The sequence below is a fragment of the Bos grunniens genome, chromosome 17 (genome assembly GCF_055505025.1).
Source record: "Bos grunniens cultivar Pamir isolate PY7600 chromosome 17, Bosgru_T2T1.0, whole genome shotgun sequence".
Taxonomy (NCBI): Eukaryota; Metazoa; Chordata; class Mammalia; order Artiodactyla; family Bovidae; genus Bos; species Bos grunniens.
In genome coordinates, this window is record NC_141181.1 from 29,177,983 (window position 1) to 29,197,303 (window position 19,321).

At 36.8% G+C, this 19,321-nt stretch overlaps 1 protein-coding gene across 16 annotated transcripts in view; it reads left to right on the top strand.

Annotated features, from left to right (window-relative positions):
- Window positions 1-19,321, top strand: part of SCLT1 (sodium channel and clathrin linker 1) — a 239,554-nt gene that overhangs the window by 101,466 nt on the left and 118,767 nt on the right. For all 16 annotated transcript variants that reach the window (XR_015144274.1, XR_015144271.1, XR_015144273.1 and 13 more), the window contains one exon: window positions 16,557-16,647. Coding sequence is in view for 11 of the 16 variants with exons in the window: in XM_086346748.1 (XP_086202874.1) it covers window positions 16,557-16,647 (91 nt within the window). In the remaining 5 variants the exon portion in view is untranslated. The remainder of the gene's footprint in view (window positions 1-16,556; window positions 16,648-19,321) is intronic.

Below are 19,321 nucleotides of genomic sequence, written 5' to 3' on the forward strand. Positions count from 1 at the left end.
TTAATACTGCTAAAGAAATTAAGGTGAATCTTATCTAATTTAGGATGTTTAGAAGAAAGGCCAATTTGATTGAATCTTTTGTTATATACATTTTTTAAAACATGTTTTTAAAATTGTTTTATCATAAAAACACTAGATACTAAAGTATAAACTGACAGAAACACAAGATGTGGTAGAGCAAATCCATAATGCTAGTAAAGAGTTAACACTGATACGATCTTTATGTGTTAAATATAAGTTAAATCTGATAAAAATTTAACTCATATAAAAGATGTGACTTATGTGATTAACAACTTGATCTAACACACGTCTGTAAAACAGTGAATCCATTCTTTGAATAAATATTTACAAGCATCAGCTGTGTACCAGCCTCTGCACATGGGCTACATCAATGTACAATACAGTAAAGATCTCTGTCTTTCTGGAACTGACATCTAACAGGAGAAGCAGACAGTAAACACGATATCTTAGTATGTTAAGAGGCAATAAGTGCTAGAGAAGAACAAAGCAAAACAAAAAATCTCCCTTTAATAAATTTTGCTGGGGAACTACTTCTTAATCAAAATTTAAGCACAAGCCAAAAAGGTAAAAATTGATTTGTTTGAGTATGTTAAAATGTAAAACTTGCATTATAAAAATTAATATAAGTCAAATGAAGACATTTGCAAAGTGTGCAGCTGACACTGCATTAGTGTTGAGCACACATTGCCTAAGCATCAATAAAAATAAATAAAAATCCATACACTATTGGGCAAGGGATATGAACAAACATTTCAAAAAATATAGCAATCAGGAAAATGCAAATTAATACTGTGGAATATAACAACAAGGTAAAAGACAATTACAGTATGATGCAATTCATATACACTTCCAATGTTTTAAACAACAGTGCAGATTATGGACATGTGTGTTTTAGTTATATATGACATATTCATATATATAAAATAATTTTAAAGTATGTGTGTAATATATATACATGTGTGTGTGTATACATACACGCATATATTGTGCATGTGTGCATGCATGTACTATATTAAAGAATAAATTAAAAACATGTCCAGAAATAGTATAGGGAAAAGGATAGTAAAATATGGTAATTGCATCCTGTGGAATATTGTTCATCATTTAGAAACATGTATTTACATATAAAGATGTAGTAACAGAATCATAGGGTAGAGCTAGAAAACAAGGTTATGTTGAGAAAGTAAAAATATGGATCTATGGCACAAAAATACATACATGCATATAATAATATATATTTTACCAATATATGTATATATCCAGGGATGTATCCGGAGAAGGCAATGGCACCCCACTCCAGTACTCTTGCCTGAAAAATCCCATGGATGGAGGAGCCTGGTAGGCTGCAGTCCATGGGGTCACTAGAGTCGGACACGACTGAGCAACTTCACTTTCACTTTTCACTTTGCTGCATTGGAGAAGGAAATGGCAACCCACTCTAGTGTTCTTGCCTGGAGAATCCCAGGGACGGGGAAGCCTTGTGGGCTGCCGTCTATGGGGTCGCACAGAGTTGGACACGACTGAAGCAACTTAGCAGCAGCAGCAGCAGGGATGATTCATATTTTAATGTGAACCTACAAAATGAAGGGGAATGAGATAGATTGGAAATGAACAGGAAAATAAAAATAAGAGCAGATTTTTCACAGCTAATAGTCATGGGCAGATCATGGAGTCACAGAAAGAATAGTGTGATTAACTCAACTCTGCATTCAAGGTTCAGAGAAGAGTGGAAGAAAAAAAGAATAAAAGAATATGAGGTTTATGATATCAGTAGGATAAATCAGGGTGTGGAAATTATGGAAGGAAAATGAATAAGGAAATTGGTTCATAAAGACCTACTATAATATGATTGTTGTTATGTTAGTCGCTCAGTTGTGTCTCAGTCTTTGCGACCCCATGGACTGCAACCTGCCAGACTCCACTGTCCATGGAATTCTCCAGGCAAGCGTACTGGAGTGGGTAGCCATTCCTTTCTCCAAGGGATCTTCCCCACCCCAGGATTGAACCCGGGTTTCCTGCATTGCAGGCAGATTCTTTACCATCTGAGCCACCATATTGGGAAACCCAATATGATGATAATGCAAGACAGTTTCTGAGACTATTGTTCAGTTTGATTTCTTCTATAAATTCAGGAAGTTGAGCTAAATGATTATTAAGATACCTCTAGCCATAAAATTTCATGATTCTTCTAATGCCTTTTAGCCCAATATCACCAAGTTCTGCCCATTTTCTCTATATAGAGTTTTTAGTTTAATTCTCTATATAGAGACTTTAAAAAAAGACTGGGCTTTTGATACTGGGCTAACGGACATTGGAAGAATCAAGAAATTTTAGGACTAAAGGTATCTTAATAATCATTTAGCTCAACTTCCTGAATTTATAGAAGAAACCAAACTGAACCAAAGTCTCAGAAATTGTCTTCCGGGGTTGCACAACAAATTCATAGAGGAGCTAAATTAGAACTTGTATTTTGTAATTGCTACTCTAGTGAGTTTCTAAACCTGACTCGAACAGTATTCACAGCAGTAAGGAAGTCAAGAATGAAAGTTGATCATTAAAGAATGATGAGTGGATATATTGTTTTTTGACAACTATGTTATTTGGTTTTTGGGCATCTGAATCTGAAGATTATAAATTGAGATTACAGATTAACAAAGCTAGTTTTGGTTTTCTAAAGCCTAAAACATCTTAAGTGTTTAACTGTCCATGAGCAACTTTGCCATAATATTTACTGACAATATTACATAGCTTAACACTAAGCAATTCAGAGTTGTATACATAAAACTATGCTTGCTTTTCCTGCCACAGGCTTGAAAGAACAGAAGGATAAGCAGATGCTTCTTTTAGGGAAAAGGATGTTGCTTTCAAGTTTGACAGATTCTGAATGATGGGCATATTGATATTACCAAAATTTAGGTTTTGAGATGCCCTGTATGTGTGTATCTGTGCCAAAAATAACTACATTAGAAGCTATTTAAACACTAGCTTTGTGTAAGTGTATACTTATACTGAAAATTTACTAGTTTCAATTTGTTGTTTGATGTTAATGATACAAAAAAAAATGAGAATCATGTGAACTTATAATTAAATCTTTTATCATTTTTCTTTTCAAGAGTTTCTAGTGATACCCATCATAGCAGACAAAACTTGTCAGCCTAGTTTCAAAGAACGTTCATTCACCTGGTCTTTCCCAACCCTCCAGTTAGATACGATAGTCATTTTGCTGTTTCTCATGAAGAACTTTCCATTCCTTCCTTTTTGCATTTGATCTTTATTCTGTTTTGTAGAAAATTTGTAATTTTCTAAATCTGGTTTAAGCTTGCCTTCTCCAGGAATACTTCTCTCATTCATTCCAGCAGATATTTTTACTGTTCTTTTCTTGTGGATATACTGAGCATTTATTCCTTTTAACTGAGATTTTATGCTATTTTTTTCTGTAGGTGATTTTTTTGTCATATATATTTGTTTATAATGTATATTCAGCTGAGTCATGAAAATAATTACTTTTCAGGCCATGTGTGCTCAGATTTTATATCTGCCTTGTGAAGTCTGTGAAGGAAAGGACTTTATTTGTGTGTCTTTTGGGAACAACAGTATTATCTTTGTAAAAGTATGTAGTGTAAAGATTGACTCAAAAGCATTTGTGTAAGGGTTCATAGTATCTTTTCATTAGAGAGGCATTATCAGAGTATTTATTTAAAAAAAACTTTAGCCATTAAGGAATGATCTCATTAGCAGGCATAGATAACTGTTTTTGTATAAAGAATTTGTAACTTAGCAGTCTATTTTTATTTATTGAGGACTTACATACTACATGTATGCTCTCAATGTAGAAGCAGTGTTTATTAAGTTTATGTATGACGTGAAAGCCTCTAAATTGTTGAAATTTGACCTATTTCATCTTATGTACACTTTTGTGGCTTCCATAATCTCTAAAGATAAGAGCTTATTAAATTTTTGTAGCTCAAACGTCTCCTGGTTATCTCTACCAAGATAAGTCAGAGGTAATAAGCTTAGCATGTTATTAATATCTCTTGAATCTTCTCTTTGTATTTATAAATGGCACCGTTCAGTTTCTGCTTCACAAAATTAGGAGGCATCCTAAATTCTTTTCTGTCCCAACTCTACCTTCTGAGTGTCTCTCAGATCCTTCACTTCTGCATCATTACGTTGTTATTGCCTTTGCTCAGTCCATCATCTCATCTGAGCTTCTGCAGTAACCTCCAGATTGGCTTACCTCTTCTCCATCTTCCTTTTTCATACTGTCATCAAAATGATCTTTCAGAAGTAAAATCTGATCATGTCAGTCTCCTTCAATGACTTCAAAATGCCTATGGGATATAATGGAAATTATTTAACATGACATGAAGTCTTCTGTGACCTGACCCCTGGCTACTTAACTCTATACCTTGTCGCTCTTCATCTCAGTTTCCTGAACTATTCCCAGTTACCCAAACAGGCTGTGCTATTTCATAAATCCCTCCCTGTGCTCAAATTGTTCAGGGTGCCTAAAATGCCTTTTCCTGATAAATGTCTTCTCAGCTTTCAAGGTTCAGAAGTGTCATATCTTCTAGAAATCACTTTCTGCATCTTATGGTTTCTTCCTCCCCAGGTACAACCAAATGTGCCTTCCTGTGTGCCTCAGCCATAAGCTGTACATTTATCTGTCACAGTATATTTAACACTTTAATGTACTTAATTCTTTACATGTTAATCGCTTTGCTAGGTTTTAAGCTCCTTAAAAGTATGGATCTTTATGTAGCCCTTTTTACCTTACCATCATCTAAGACAGTGCTAGACATCTGGCAAGATGCTCAAAAGGAAAAAAAAAAAAAACAACTTTTTGAGTCGTTAAGTCAGTTAATTCATTAAATTGCATTTCATCAGAGGGGCAAAGCTAAACTCATTTATGTGGATTTTCTATTTGTGTATTTTGCCGCCAATCTTTGGGGGCACAACTGTTTTCTTAGACTGTCATTATTTAGAAAATGACATTTATATTCCTCAGCCATGCAGTAACATGTGTCCACTTAGTAGTCCTGTATGAAGAAATCTCGTGCCGTCGTGTTTTGTGATGCCCAGTTGTGAATCATAATTTTGTCCACTGTATTCTGCCGTATCCTGTCACTTAGTGGATTACTGCAGTGCCTGTGTTTAAATAACCGTTATTTAACTTAATAATGCCCCAAAGCACAAGAATAGTGATGTTGGCAATTCAGATATGCCAAAGAGAAGCCTTAAAGTGCTTCCTTTAATGAAATGGGGAAAATTCTCTGTTTAATAAAGAAAAAAAGCTTCTGCTGAGGTTGCTAAGACCAATGGTAAAAACAAATCTGCCTGAAATTGTGACGAAGGAAAAAGAAATTCATGCTGATTTTGCTGTTGCACCAAACTGCAAAAGTTACAGCCACGATTTGTGATAAGTGTTTAGTTAAGATGAAAAAGGCATTAAATTTGTACAATAAGAGAAAGACCACATTCACAAAACTTCTATTATTGTTAAAATTGTTTTTATTCATTTTTGCCATTAATTTCTCATTGTGCCCAATTTAAGCTTTGATTTATGTGTTGTATAGAGAAAAACATGGTATACTTCGGTTTCAGTAGGATCCATGGTTTTAGGCATCCACTGGAAGTCTTGGGACATATCTCCTGCAGATAAGGGGGGACTGCTGTATATGTAACTCTGCCAGGTAATAGTTTTATTTTAGCTGAGATAACAGATTTTTCTCAGATGTCTTATGTCCCAATTTGAATAATATTGTGTCTTTTATTATAAAGATGCTATGGAAATCTGGAATTCATCGATCACTAGTTTTGATTCATAGTGACTCTTGGAAACTATCCTTTGTGAGAAATGGCCCTGAGCAGATGTGCTTAGTCATAAGAATTGCCAGACAGTTTCTTATGCGTTGGCAGCTAGTTTTTCTGAGAGTAGAAAACTTAAGAAATAGGGTTTTGCTGTCAGTTCCCTATCTCTTCACCCTATTTTGCTTTAATGTTATTTATGGGGTTACCGCTTATTCAAAAATGTTTGTATCTTTATTATTTAAACTTTCGGGCATAAAGAAGAATATGAGACTTTACTCCTAGAACATACTAGTCAACAGCAGAAAGAAATTCATAACTTCATGTTTGGAACTTTTTCCTCTTACAATAGGTGATTACTAGTTTATTTCAAAATGTATTTTTTATTGATAATTTTATTTCGCAGACACTCCACATTTGTATACCTGACCCAGAAGTACACTTCTGTGTGATGTGAAGTATAAAGAGCATAGACTTTGAAGTCAGACAGCTTTAGATTAGTATTCTTATTTTAAATTTCCTCTTGATTTGGCCACGTTGCTTAACTGAATGAACTTTAGTTTTTGGTTTTTTTTTTAATGTCTATTGAAGTACAGTTGATTTGCAATGTTGTGTTAGTTTCAGGTATAGAGCCAAGTGACTTCAGTTATACATGTACATATATCCTCTCTTTTTTAAATATTCTTTTCCCATATTAGAGTACTGAGTAGAGTTCCCTGTGCTATACACTAGTTTCTTATTATTTATTTTATATGTAATAGTGTGTACATGTCAATTCCAGTCTTCTAATTTCTTAATCTGTGCAATAGAAAAAACTTCTCTCCATTGCTCTGGAAATCAGCCTTTCCTTTGTTGTTGTTGCTGTTAATTTCTAGGAACTAGATAATGCGTTCCTTTCTTTTCCCCTCCTTTCTATTGTTATATCCCCATGTCTTGCCAGCTGTACAACCCTAAACTTGTTTCTTCTTGTATGTTGTTCCATCAGTTATATTCACTCTTTTTACAAATCTTAGTCTCCTATAGTTTCTTCTAAGACCTCAGGTGTGTATACATACCTCCCCTGATGATTCCTCAGATAATTGTATTTTCTGCTTCCCATTCTTTGAAATTGCTTGGAGGAAAAACCTGTATTTGCTGTAGTTGTTCCTTAGAATTTCTTTCAATTTGGATTTGGTCCCCTATCTCTATTCTCCTCCTCAGTTGGGGAGGAGATACCTTTTTTGCCTTAGAACAAAATCCTTCTTTCTCCTTGGTTATTGATTCTTTTCAACTGATGATTTTTATGTCCTTGAAAATTTTTCTACTAGGTCTTTTTTGTTTGTGTCCTGATTTCTTCTGTGACTTTTGTCACTGTTTCCTTTTTTTTTTTGCTTTTCCCATTTCCATCCTACCTGCTAAAAGTAGAAATGTCTTAAATTTCTGGCCATGTTACATAGTTTCCCTGCCCCACCCTCTCCTTGGATGATTGCCTTTACCCTACCCAACTTAAACTTTCATCTCAATGACAGTGTTTCCCACATGTGTACTCTGGTCTTGATCACTTTGTTGAGCTCTATACTTAATACTAGGGCAGTGGTTTTTAAACTATTTTTAGCTAAAAAATCTTGAACACAAAACCCTAATATATTGATAAATGTAGAATTGCTATGATTGATGTGAGGAGGGCAATCTTCCCCATCTTAGTAACTGGTACTATCTTCAGACCAGTGAATCTTGCTTGGTTCTGCTCTTTTGCTTTACCCTCATACCCAAGTCATGTTTGCACTGATCCAGGTGATGATGAGTCCAGTCATCACCACTGTCATTGCTACCCCAAGCCATCACTCTCTCTCTCTTGTCTTTGCCTCCTCTCTGTTTTCCCTGCTTTCTCTCTTACCCCACTGTTATTTATTCTCCACACACCGACCCAAAAAATCTCAGAGCATAAAGCAAATCACATCACTCACTTGCATATAACACTCAGTGGATTTCATTGCAGTTGGAACAAATTCCAAAATTCTTTCCTTGCCCAGAGGCATTTATATTATCTGATGTCTCTGCCTTCCTCTCTATCTTCATCTTACACTTTTCTCTCTATGATGCATCCCAGTTAATTGTTCTTTATTAAGTACCTTTCTCATACGCTCTGCATTTATTATTAATTCTCGCTGCCTGTAATTTCTTCACCTTGTGTGCGTGCATGTGTGCTCCGTCATGTCTGATTCCTTGCAACCCCGTGGACTGTAGCCCACTAGGCTCCTCTGGCCATAGGATTTTCCAGACAGGAATCCTGGAGTGGGTTGTCATTTCCTTCTCCAACTTTCACCTTAGATTTTCTTAAATCAGCCCCATTGTCTTGCTTAGCTCAAATATTCCTTCTTTATAGACAGGTTGTCACTGATGATCCAAGTCTCTCTCCCATTGTTATATATCATTTGCTTCATGGCATTATCACATTCTGAAATTATCTCATTTATTTGTTTACATATTTGTTGTCTGTCTCCCCCTAAAGCAATATAAACTGTATGAGGCTTTTTCTCCCTTGTTTGCCACTGCATCAGCAGTGCTGACAACTTAGTGTAGTTCCGGTGAAAATGAAAGTCGCTCAGTCATGTCCGACTCTTTGTGACTCATGTACTATACAGTGATTCTCTAGGCCAGAATACTGGAGTGGGTAGCCTTTCACTTCTCCAGGGGATCTTCCCAGCCCAGGGATGGAACCCAGGTCTCCCGCATTATAGGTGGATTCTTTACCAGCTGAGCCACAGGGAAAGCCCAAGAACACTGGAGTAGTAGCCTGTCCCTTCACCAGAGAATCTTCCTGACCCAGGAATCGAACCGGGGTCTCCTACATTACAGGTGGATTCTTTACCAACTGAGCTATCAGGGAGTAGTTTGGGTTGGTGCTCAATAAAAATAAGCATAGGAATCCTGAAATGGCTAAAAATAAACAAAAGCTGAATGAGCCACAAACATGTGAAACTCAACATGTCCAGATTATATTCATAGTGCAAGGCGTATTATAAACATTCAGTAAATATTTGTTCAAAGAGTGAATGGATAGAATCCCTTAAATTCTGTCTCTGTAAAATCTATGCCATCTCTCCCAGTGGAACTGCTTGCTTATCGTTACCATCACTCATGTAGACATTCCCTGCCTTTTATTCAAATTCCTAAAGTGTAGCTCTGATCTCATTATATTTGAGTAGCTCTCCATTGTCCTTAAATTAATACAGATTGCCTAACTTGTCAATTAAGGTCATTTACGTTGTAGCCCCTGTTGCCTTTTTCAGTCTTCCTTCCCTTCTTCCCTAAATAAGCTCTACACCTGCCTACCTTTATGCTTGAACTTATTTGTTCCTTCCTGAAGCTCTTTTTAGATTTACTCTTGTGAGTAAATTTACTCTTGTGAGATCTCTGCTTGTGAGATTTACTGTTCGGCCTCTGCCAATTCTTACTTTCAATACCTCCCACATGGAAAAAGCAAGAGAGTTCCAGAAAAACATCTATTTCTGCTTTATTGACTATGCCAAAGCCTTTGACTGTGTGGATCACAATAAACTGGAAAATTCTGAAAGAGATGGGAATACCAGACCACCTGACCTGCCTCTTGAGAAATTTGTATGCAGGTCAGGAAGCAACAGTTAGAACTGGACATGGAACAACAGACTGGTTCCAAATGGGAAAAGGAGTACGTCAAGGCTGTATATTGTCACCCTGCTTATTTAACTTACATGCAGAGTATATCATGAGAAATGCTGGGCTGGAAGAAGCACAAGCTGGAATCAAGATTGCCAGGAGAAATATCAATAACCTCAGATACGCAGATGACACCACCCTTACAGCAGAAAGTGAAGAGGAACTAAAAAGCCTCTTGATGAAAGTGAAAGTGGAGAGTAAAAAAGTTGGCTTAAAGCTCAACATTCAGAAAACGAAGATCATGGCATCCGGTCCCATCACTTCATGGGAAATAGATGGGGAAACAGTGTCAGACTTTATTTTTCTGGGCTCCAAAATCACTGCAGATGGTGACTGCAGCCATGAAATTAAAAGACGCTTACTCCTTGGAAGGAAAGTTATGACCAACCTAGATAGCATATTCAAAAGCAGAGACATTACTTGGCCAACAAATTCGTCTAGTCAAGGCTACGGTTTTTCCTGTGGTCATGTATGGATGTGAGAGTTGGACTGTGACGAAGGCTGAGTGCCGAAGACTTGATGCTTTTGAACTGTGGTGTTGGAGAAGACTCTTGAGAGTCCCTTGGACTGCAAGGAGATCCAACCAGTCCATTCTGAAGGAGATCAGCCCTGGGATTTCTTTGGAAGGAATGATGCTAAAGCTGAAACTCCAGTACTTTGGCCACCTCATGCGAAGAGTTGACTCATTGGAAAAGACTCTGATGCTGGGAGGGATTGGGGATAGGAGGAGAAGGGGACGACAGAGGATGAGATAGCTGGATGGCATCACTGACTCAATGGACGTGAGTCTGAGTGAACTCCGGGAGTTGGTGATGGACAGGGAGGCCTGGTGTGCTGTGATTCATGGGGTCGCAACGAGTCGGACACGACTGAGCGACTGAACTGAACTGAACTGAAACTAAATGCAAATGTACTACCTACTCTGAATCATAATACTTCAGTCTTTTGTGATGCTTAAAGTGTGCTTTGTGGCCCTCCTAAAGATTACTGTATCTAACCTATCTTTGTGTGTTTTGTATTACCTTAAAGAACACCTTCTGTGTTCTAGATGTCACAGGTACTTGATAAACATTTTTTGAGTATGCCCATTGCATAAGCCTGGTTAATAATAGAAAGTGAATTAATATGTTATACACTTTGTCAGTGGTACTCAAAGTCGTATAACCCTAAAACTGTATTTGAAATAATTGTTTACAGTTTCTTTGTAATGGTAAACATACTGATTGTGCAGTTATTCAGTAAAATCTAAGGCCATAGCTGTGTATCAGAATTATCTGTAGAGATTCTGAAAAACAGAGATGAGCAAGTACCACTCTGACATTCTGAATGAATAAGACTCAGAGGCTGTATGTAATGTAGTTACAGAGTGCTTGCTTTCGTACGAAGAAAGTATGGAAAACTACTACTGAAAAGTAAAAGTGTTCGTCACTCAGTCGTGTCTCACTGGTTTGATGGAAAATTACATTTCAACATAGAAATCGGGACTTTGAACTACTTTGAATTATATATAATTTTGAATTATGTAAAAAATTATGTACAAATGAACTGTTTTCAAGACTGAGTAGCCTCTGTTTTAAGGTTTTGATAACTCAGTCCACAGATTATTAATATCTGTTGCTTTCTGTGTAGTCTTCTGTCCTTTGAAAGCTTTTAATCATTAGACTGCTACTAAAGATTAAAAGGAGAGAAAAGTTAAACTTTTTCCAGTTTTGCTACTTGTAGTCAGTTTTCTAAAATCAGAAGTGATCTTAGAAATTCAGAACTTTGTCTAAAATTGGGGATTTTCTAATTTTTAAGCATAAGTGATTGGCTTTATTTTACAGATAATTGCAGATGAACTTGCTAAAGTAATGCATTTTTTTCTTTTTCCTCAGAATGTTATCACTTCTCATTGTGTGAAACAAATACTGTACACATTTCTATAATTCTCTTGACATGAGCCTGAAAAAGACAGATAAAAACTCTTCTTAAAATGGATTTAAATCTTAAAGATATTTATAATTAAAACATTTAATTTCTGTTCAAGTTAATGCTATAATTTAAGTGTATACTTATATAAACTACATTGAGGTAAATCATATGTTTTATATTTGGTTATACTTTGCTTAACAGAGCAAAGCTTTGCTTTTTAAAGATCAAACTTCTTTAATGAGTGATGAAAATCATATTAAAGAAAAATCTCAGAAATTTTAAATTGCTTGACAAAGAAGCATACCTAAAAGTAATGTGCTTTTAAAAATATTCCTTTTAGCAAAAATAAAATGTAACTATTTTATTTATCAGTTTTTTTAAAAATGAAAACTTGTTTTGACCTTTATAAAAGGATGTACAAGCTTCCCTTGTGGCTCAAACAGTAAAGAATCTGCCTGCAGTGCGGGAGACCTAAGTTCGATTCCAGGGTGGGGAAGATCCCCTGGAGAACGAGATTGCTACCCACTCCAGTATTCTTGCCTGGAGAATTCCATAAACAGAGGAGCCTGGCAGGCTACAGTCCATGGGGTCGCAACGAGTCAGACACAACTGAGTAGCACTTTCACTTTTCTTTGTGTATCTAAAACATTTAAATGTAAAATAGTATAACTAGTTATTAAAGCTCCTTCATAAAATAAAATTAGAATTATTTTTGTTGAAACTAAAGATTTCACAAGTTTGAATATTTGAAGTGACTCCTAAGACTCCACAGAGCTTAGGCACATAAGCTTCTATTTAAAGGCTAAGGATATTGTGCAATAATAAGTAAAAGAGCACAGGGGAAGCTTAGGAGGCCCAAGTGACATCCAGACCCAAATGCTGTATGGTCTTTCTGCACACACAGGTATGCTTTGTCTCCAGGTTGACCCACCAAGATGTTATACAGTGAATCTTGGCTTCAGGAAAACTCAGAGAAGTTTTAGGTTTGTGTTGTTTTTTGTTTTTTTTTTTTCCTTTGCCCCTCTGATCACGTAGTCCAGTCCGGCTGCCTAACCAGTTATACCAGGTGAAAGCCATCAGTGAACAGATCGTGTTTGAGGGTTACCAGAGGAGATTCAGACTTTAAGCAGCACACCATAAATCCCACTTTTCACTTTTTGGCCCAGAGGCAAAGCCAGACATTCAAGCATCCCTCAAGCTTTTGCAAACCAGCTATAAATTAATGCAATACCACACCATTCCTGACAACTCAAAATCTAAAAAGAGGCAAGATTATGATGATAGCTTACATTTGTATAAACTGCTAAAACTCCAGTACTTTGGCCACTGGTTGCAAAGACCTGACTCATTGGAAAAGACCCTGATGCTGGGAAAGATTGAAGGCAGGAAGGGAGGGGGATTACAGAGGATGATGGTGGGATGGTATCACGGACTCAATGAATATGAATTTGAACAAGCTCTGGGAGTTGGTGATGGACAGGGAAGCCTGGCGTGCTGCAGTCCATGGGGTCACAAAGAGTCGGACATGACTAAGCGACTGCACTGTACTGACAGTAAAGTTTATAAAGTACTTTAATAGGCCTTGCCTTATTTGAACTTTATGATATTTCTGTGAGTTATGCAGGAAAATTGTTTTTATCTTTATTTTACGGCCTCAGTTCTGAACCTTAGAGAAGTCGTTGGCTGAGTTCTCACAGTCTCCTGTGCTGATAGAGTCAAGTGTAAAGGATAGATCTTATGACTTTAGTTCTAGAATATTTTTCAGTATTTCATGTCAGAAGTAGATATAAAGAGCTATCTATTTCATTTCTGTCTTGTAGAACAGTGTAGGAATAAATAAGCATATATAACTTACTGTATATTTTCCTCAAAAAGCATAATAGCTGTTTGTATGTTTTAGGGAATATAACTTAAGAGATTCTGTTTCAAATGAAAGGCTCTGTTTCAAATAAGATACATTTTGAAGAATTGCTCACAAAATTATTCTTTTAGGATTTCCACACATGAATAAAAAATTGGACCTTCAAGATCTGAGTAAAATATCAAGACAGACTGGTACCTGTGACCCTCTGTCTCCTTTCCTTTTGTGCCCTCTTTGATTTATTTATGATCCATTTACTTGTCTGCCACATGCCAGGCAGTGTGCTATCCATGAGGATTTTAAAACTAATAAAATATGACCCTTGCTTCTAATGATCTTACATTCCATATTTTTCCCCATAAACTCACAGTTCCATGAGAGGAGTATCTGTTAACAGTGTGTAAAGTATTATGAATTATAAGAGCTGACATTCTAGAGACTTTTGCCTAGAAGTTAGAGAAGACTTGAAATGAGGAGACTTTTGAGCTAAGTCTTGAAAGTTGTTAAGGAATTTATCAGTAAAAGCAAAAGAAGTCTACTCAAGTCAAATGTGGAAAAATAGACAAGGCTGTGTTAAAAGAAACATGGAGTTAGTAGTCTGTTATACTAGGAACATAAATCACATGAGAGGAACTAACAAGAGATGAGACTCTTTTGAGGCCAGATGGTAACTAACTATAAGCCATGCTGAGGAGTATTGATTATATGCCCAAAGAAGTGAGGAATCCAGAAATCATTATTATACAAGAATTTTTATCATCAGATAACTTTGGGGGGGGGTGGTGTGGGGCAGGTAGGATTCATTAAAGAGGAGACCAGAAGTCAGGAGATCAGTTTGTAATCTATTGAGATAGTCCTGAGAAATAATGATGAGGCCAGTGATTGGGCCATGGAAGTAGAAATGGAATACACAGCTGAGATGCCATTTAGAAGTAGAATCAGTAGGCAGATTAGAAATCAGGAAACCATCTAGTACAGAGTCTTGGTTTTGGAAAATTATCTAATCCACCTCGCCATTGTGGGACATGAGACTGCTGAGAAACTTGTGGTCAAGTGAACTGAAGTAAGCTACAGCATTGATTGCTCACAGAATTGGGTTCCTGACTCGCAGGTACTCCATATTGCACCTCATTCCCACTGTATCTCTAACACATTTTTTTTTTTTCTTTAATCATGCTCTGACCTTCCATTTCTTTATACTTTACAGTGTACTTTAATGTACATTACCTATTTTGACCTGTTCACCAATCTCATGGCATAGGTAGAATAAGCATTATTATCCCTCTTCTGAGGGCAAGAAAGCCAAATCAGAGTGGGTGCTATGCTTGTTCAGAGGTTACTCAGTTTTATCATTACTATATAAAATCTTACTCCTGAAGTTTTCCTTTTTAAAATATATAGACTTTTATAACTGGTAGATTTGTTGATTGATTCATATAGTAGATGCTCTCCTGACATCGTCTCTTAGTTCACATTTTACGTGCATTAGCGTAAGGTGGTCTTGAAGTTGTTTTTGTTTTGTTATTTGGTGAATGTGTAGAAAAAATTTATGGCTAATGAAGTCAGATTTTTATAAACTGCTGCTGCTGCTAAGTCACTTCAGTCGTGTCCGACTCTGTGCGACCCCAGAGATGGCAGCCCACCAGGATCCCCTGTCCCTGGGATTCTCCAGACAAGAACACTGGAGTGGGTTGCCATTTCCTTCTCCAATGCATGAAAGTGAAAAGTGAAAGTGAAGTCGCTCAGTCGCGTCCGACTCTTACCGACCCCATGGACTGCAGCCTACCAGGCTCCTCCATCCATGGGATTTTCCAGGCAAGAGTACTGGAGTGGGGTGCCATTGCCTTCTCCGTTTTATAAACTGGGTTCATTTAAAACAAAGCTTATTCATAAGTGCTTAATCTTATGAAACATTATTGGTACCATTTTTCGGTAACAGTATATCACAGAGCCAACTCACTGCAAAAGACCTTAATGCTGGAAAAAATTGGGAGCGCCAGAAGGGGATGACAGAGGATGAGATGGTTGGACACCATTACTGACTCAATGGACGTGAGTTTGAGCAAACTCTGAGAGATAGTGATGGACAAGGACGCCTGGCATGCTGCAGTCTATGGGGTTGCAAAGAGTTGGACTCGACTTAGCAACTGAATAACAACAAATATCTTAGAGGACTCTTTACCTATTTCATTACTTATTTTTGAATCCGTAGGCAGGTTGGCAAACCTGTCAGCATACTGGCTTGACTTCAGTTTGATATAAAAATAGGACTTATTCACAGTTATTGTTAAGTGAGACGATATCCACAGAACATTTAAGGCAGATCCTGGAACCTAATAACTACCTGAAACATTTTAGGTATTATTAGATTTTTATTTCCTGTTGTTTTATGCTAATTAATTATGTAATTATAGATATTGTTAAAGTCAAAAGTAATGAATTAATGTTTATTGTGAGTTTTGCATAAAATAATTTCTTTGGATTCAATAGCGCTGGTATGCTTTGTATTTATAATACATACATAAAATATAATTAAGAAATAAATATCGGCAGTTCCTACACTAAAATACCTTCCTTCCTAAAAATGTATGTTTTCCCCCATAATCCACATGTTCTGTATTTCCACTTAGTGTTTAATTTTAAAATCTTTTTTTGTTTTGTTTTAGTAGTAGTATTCTAAAATCTTTTTTTGTGGGGAGTCAAGAAGATATTAAAACTAATTTGATTCTGCTAAAACATTCAGAAACTTGTCCTTTTTGTCCTTGGTAAAGAAAGTAATATTAGACTATCTTGAGACATGTTTCAGTCCATTATGTTAAGAGGTTGTTCTACTTCTAGTGTGTAAGGAATGATCAAGGTGTTGAAACTTGGGTTCATTTTCATAGAAAGGCCAATAAGCAATATTTCTCTTTGTTCAGGAAATTATAGACATAGCTGTAGTCTACATAATGCACTGACATTCTTATAATTTATCAAGATGATAAAGTTCTTCATGAAATCTGTTGAATTATTTGAGTATAAAATGTAATTTATCCGATTAAAGTATTAATGACTTCCACTTTGAACTCATCCTTTCAGCTCTATTTTTTCTTCACTCTCTTCCACATAGAGAGGTCTTTCAATACGAATAAAAGAATCTTTTAACATTTGTCTCTTAGATTTATTTTTAGATGTATTGTGGTTAGTACTGATTTTACCAAATTTAGGTTTCTTTTCTAATTTAAAAATTTTTTATCGTCTATGAAAACAGTATTTGTTAATTTACTTTGTATTTTAGGCAAGCCAAGTTAGATCTGAGAGTTGCAGCAGCAAAAGTGGAAGAGTTAACTAAAGTGACTGAAGACCTTCAAGGACAGATGCAGAAGAAGGTATGTTCCTTTTTCTAAGACAGCTTGGTATGATGCCTGTAGCTTTGTTTTCTGTGTATTTTATTGTTGATCTGTTTTGGATTAGGTGTTAAAGAGGATTGCTGGAAAAGTGAATTAATCATGTTATTGTCCTCTGAATATGAAATTAGGAAACTGTTATAACACTGGAAATAACTTTTTATTCCTATTCACTATACCTTGTTAATAAACATGATATCATAATCATCCCTTAACACATTGTTGCTGAAGTGCATGTTAATGTAAGATCCAGTTTAGGTTAACTGGTTAGATGTAGATGGAAAAGAGGTATTTAATACTACCTTTTGTTTAATACCACGTTTTGTGTTATTTATTGGCATAAAAGACTGGTTCTTTTTATGTGTAATAGAGAAGTTTTACAGAAAGAAGATTTTAATAGAGAAGGTGTCATGGAGAGGTCAGGTGAGAGTTGGACTGTGAAGAAGACTGAGCGCCAAAGAATTGATGCTTTTGAACTGTGGTGTCGAGAAGACTCTTGAGAGTCCCTTGAACTGCAAGGAGATCCAACCAGTCCATTCTGAAGGAGATCAGCCCTGGGATTTCTTTGGAAGGAATGATGCTAAAGCTGAAACTCCAGTACTTTGGCCACCTCATGTGAAGAGTTGACTCATTGGAAAAGACTCTGATGCTGGGAGGGATTGGGGGCAGGAGGAGAAGAGGACGACACAGGATGAGATGGCTGGATGGTATCACTGACTCGATGGACGTGAGTCTGGTTGAGCTGTGGGAGTTGGTGATGGACAGGGAGGCCTGGCATGCTGCGATTCATGGGGTCGCAAAGAGTCAGACACGACTGAGCAACTGAACTGAATAATTAAAACTCTAACTCTGGTGCTTGTTAGCTATGTAACTTCTCTAAGCCTTATTTCCTAATATGTGAAAGTTGGTTATAGATTTCCATTAACAGTAGATTTGTGAAAAGCTTATGCAAACCTTCTCATAGATAATAGTTATAAAAATTGGGTTTTTTGAAACACTGCAGCACTCCCAGAAACAGTCACCAAAAGAGATAAGAATCATGAGTTTTTAACTTTCTGGCCTCAGAGTTCTCCTTAATCCCTGCAGCTATGGCTTCAGCAAGCGAAAGCTTTATAGGCTCCTATAGTAGTGCTCGTGGAGAAGAAAATGGCAACCCACTCCAATATTCTTGCCTGGAGAATCCCATGGACAGAGGAGCCTGGCGGGCTACAGTCCATGGGGTCACAAAGAGTTGGAAACGACTGAGAGACTAACACTATAATAGTGTTCAAGATCAAAGTTTAGGGCTAGAAAAGTAGTTGAAGGTAAAGAAGAAATACTGGCAGCAAGAGAACACCACACACACACACACACACACACACACACAATTGAGATTCAAATCCTTAATGTAAACGCTGACCAAATCTGTGGCTGATGGTCAAGTTATGCGTGTGGGAGTTGGGAGAGGGTCCCAGGAAACCCAGTGAAAAAGTAGGCTGAGAGAGGCATCTACTCTTGAAAGATATAGCCATATGAAACTAGATGTTTAGGTTTGCTGCTTTTTATACCTGAGTTCATTCCCACGATGTGTGCAGCTTGAGCAGCTGAATGCTGAAGCACTCATATTTGAAGTATCAGTGGGCAGAGCCCAAAGCCAGCAGAGCAGCTGGAAATTACCAGGGAATCTGTAAGAGCGATGAATCCACAAAGAGGATGAGCCCTCCCTCTGCTCAAAAATTGATTGATCCTCAAATTATGCGGGCACAGCTAGTTCCCAGGGAGCCCAGCTAGAAAAGCAACAGTGGAAAAAAAAAAATAATAATGAAATCACAGATGGCAGCTGCTGCACACTGTAGGGGAACCACCTCAGAGTGTGAATCTAGGTAAGGTAATTGCCTAAACTGAACAATAGTTAATAATCCTTGAAAGAACAAAATAGAATCTAGAGAAACTGTAATGGATTATCTTTATTATCCAGTTTTCAATCAAAACTTACTACATACTAAAGTATAATTGGTAGGGGGAGAGGGAAGAAGAAGAAGTTGATAGAAACTTATCACTTTTCACTGAGTTTGGGTTTGGCTTTTGGATTTAGCAAGCAAAGGCTTCAAATAAGCTGTTATAATATGTTCAAATAGTTAAAGAAAATATTTTTAAATTAGAGTAAAATAAGATTTCAGTGGGAAAAATAGATAAAGAGTTTTTAATTGAGAACTACAAAATAATTTTAAAAATAGAAATTCTAGATTTTAAAAGTACAGCAACCCAAATAAAGATTTTATTAGATGGGCTCAAAATTGATGCTTTTGAACTGTGATGCTGGAGAAAACTCTTGAGAATCCCTTGGACAGCAATGAGATGAAACCAGTTAATCCTGAATGTTCATTGGAAGGACTAATGCTGAAGCTGAAGCTCCAGTACTTTGGCTATCTGACACGAAGAGCCAACTCATTGGAAAAGACCCTGATTCTGGGAAAGATTGAGTGCAAGAGTAGAAGGGGATGACAGAGGATGAGATGGTTGGATGGCATCATCAACTCAGTGGACATGAGTTTGAGCAAACTCCAGGAGATAGTAAAAGACAGGGAAGCCTGGCAAGCTACAGTCCGTGGGGTCAGAGAGTCAGACACGACTGAGCGACCAAACAACGACAATAAAAATTAGAACAAGCAGAAGA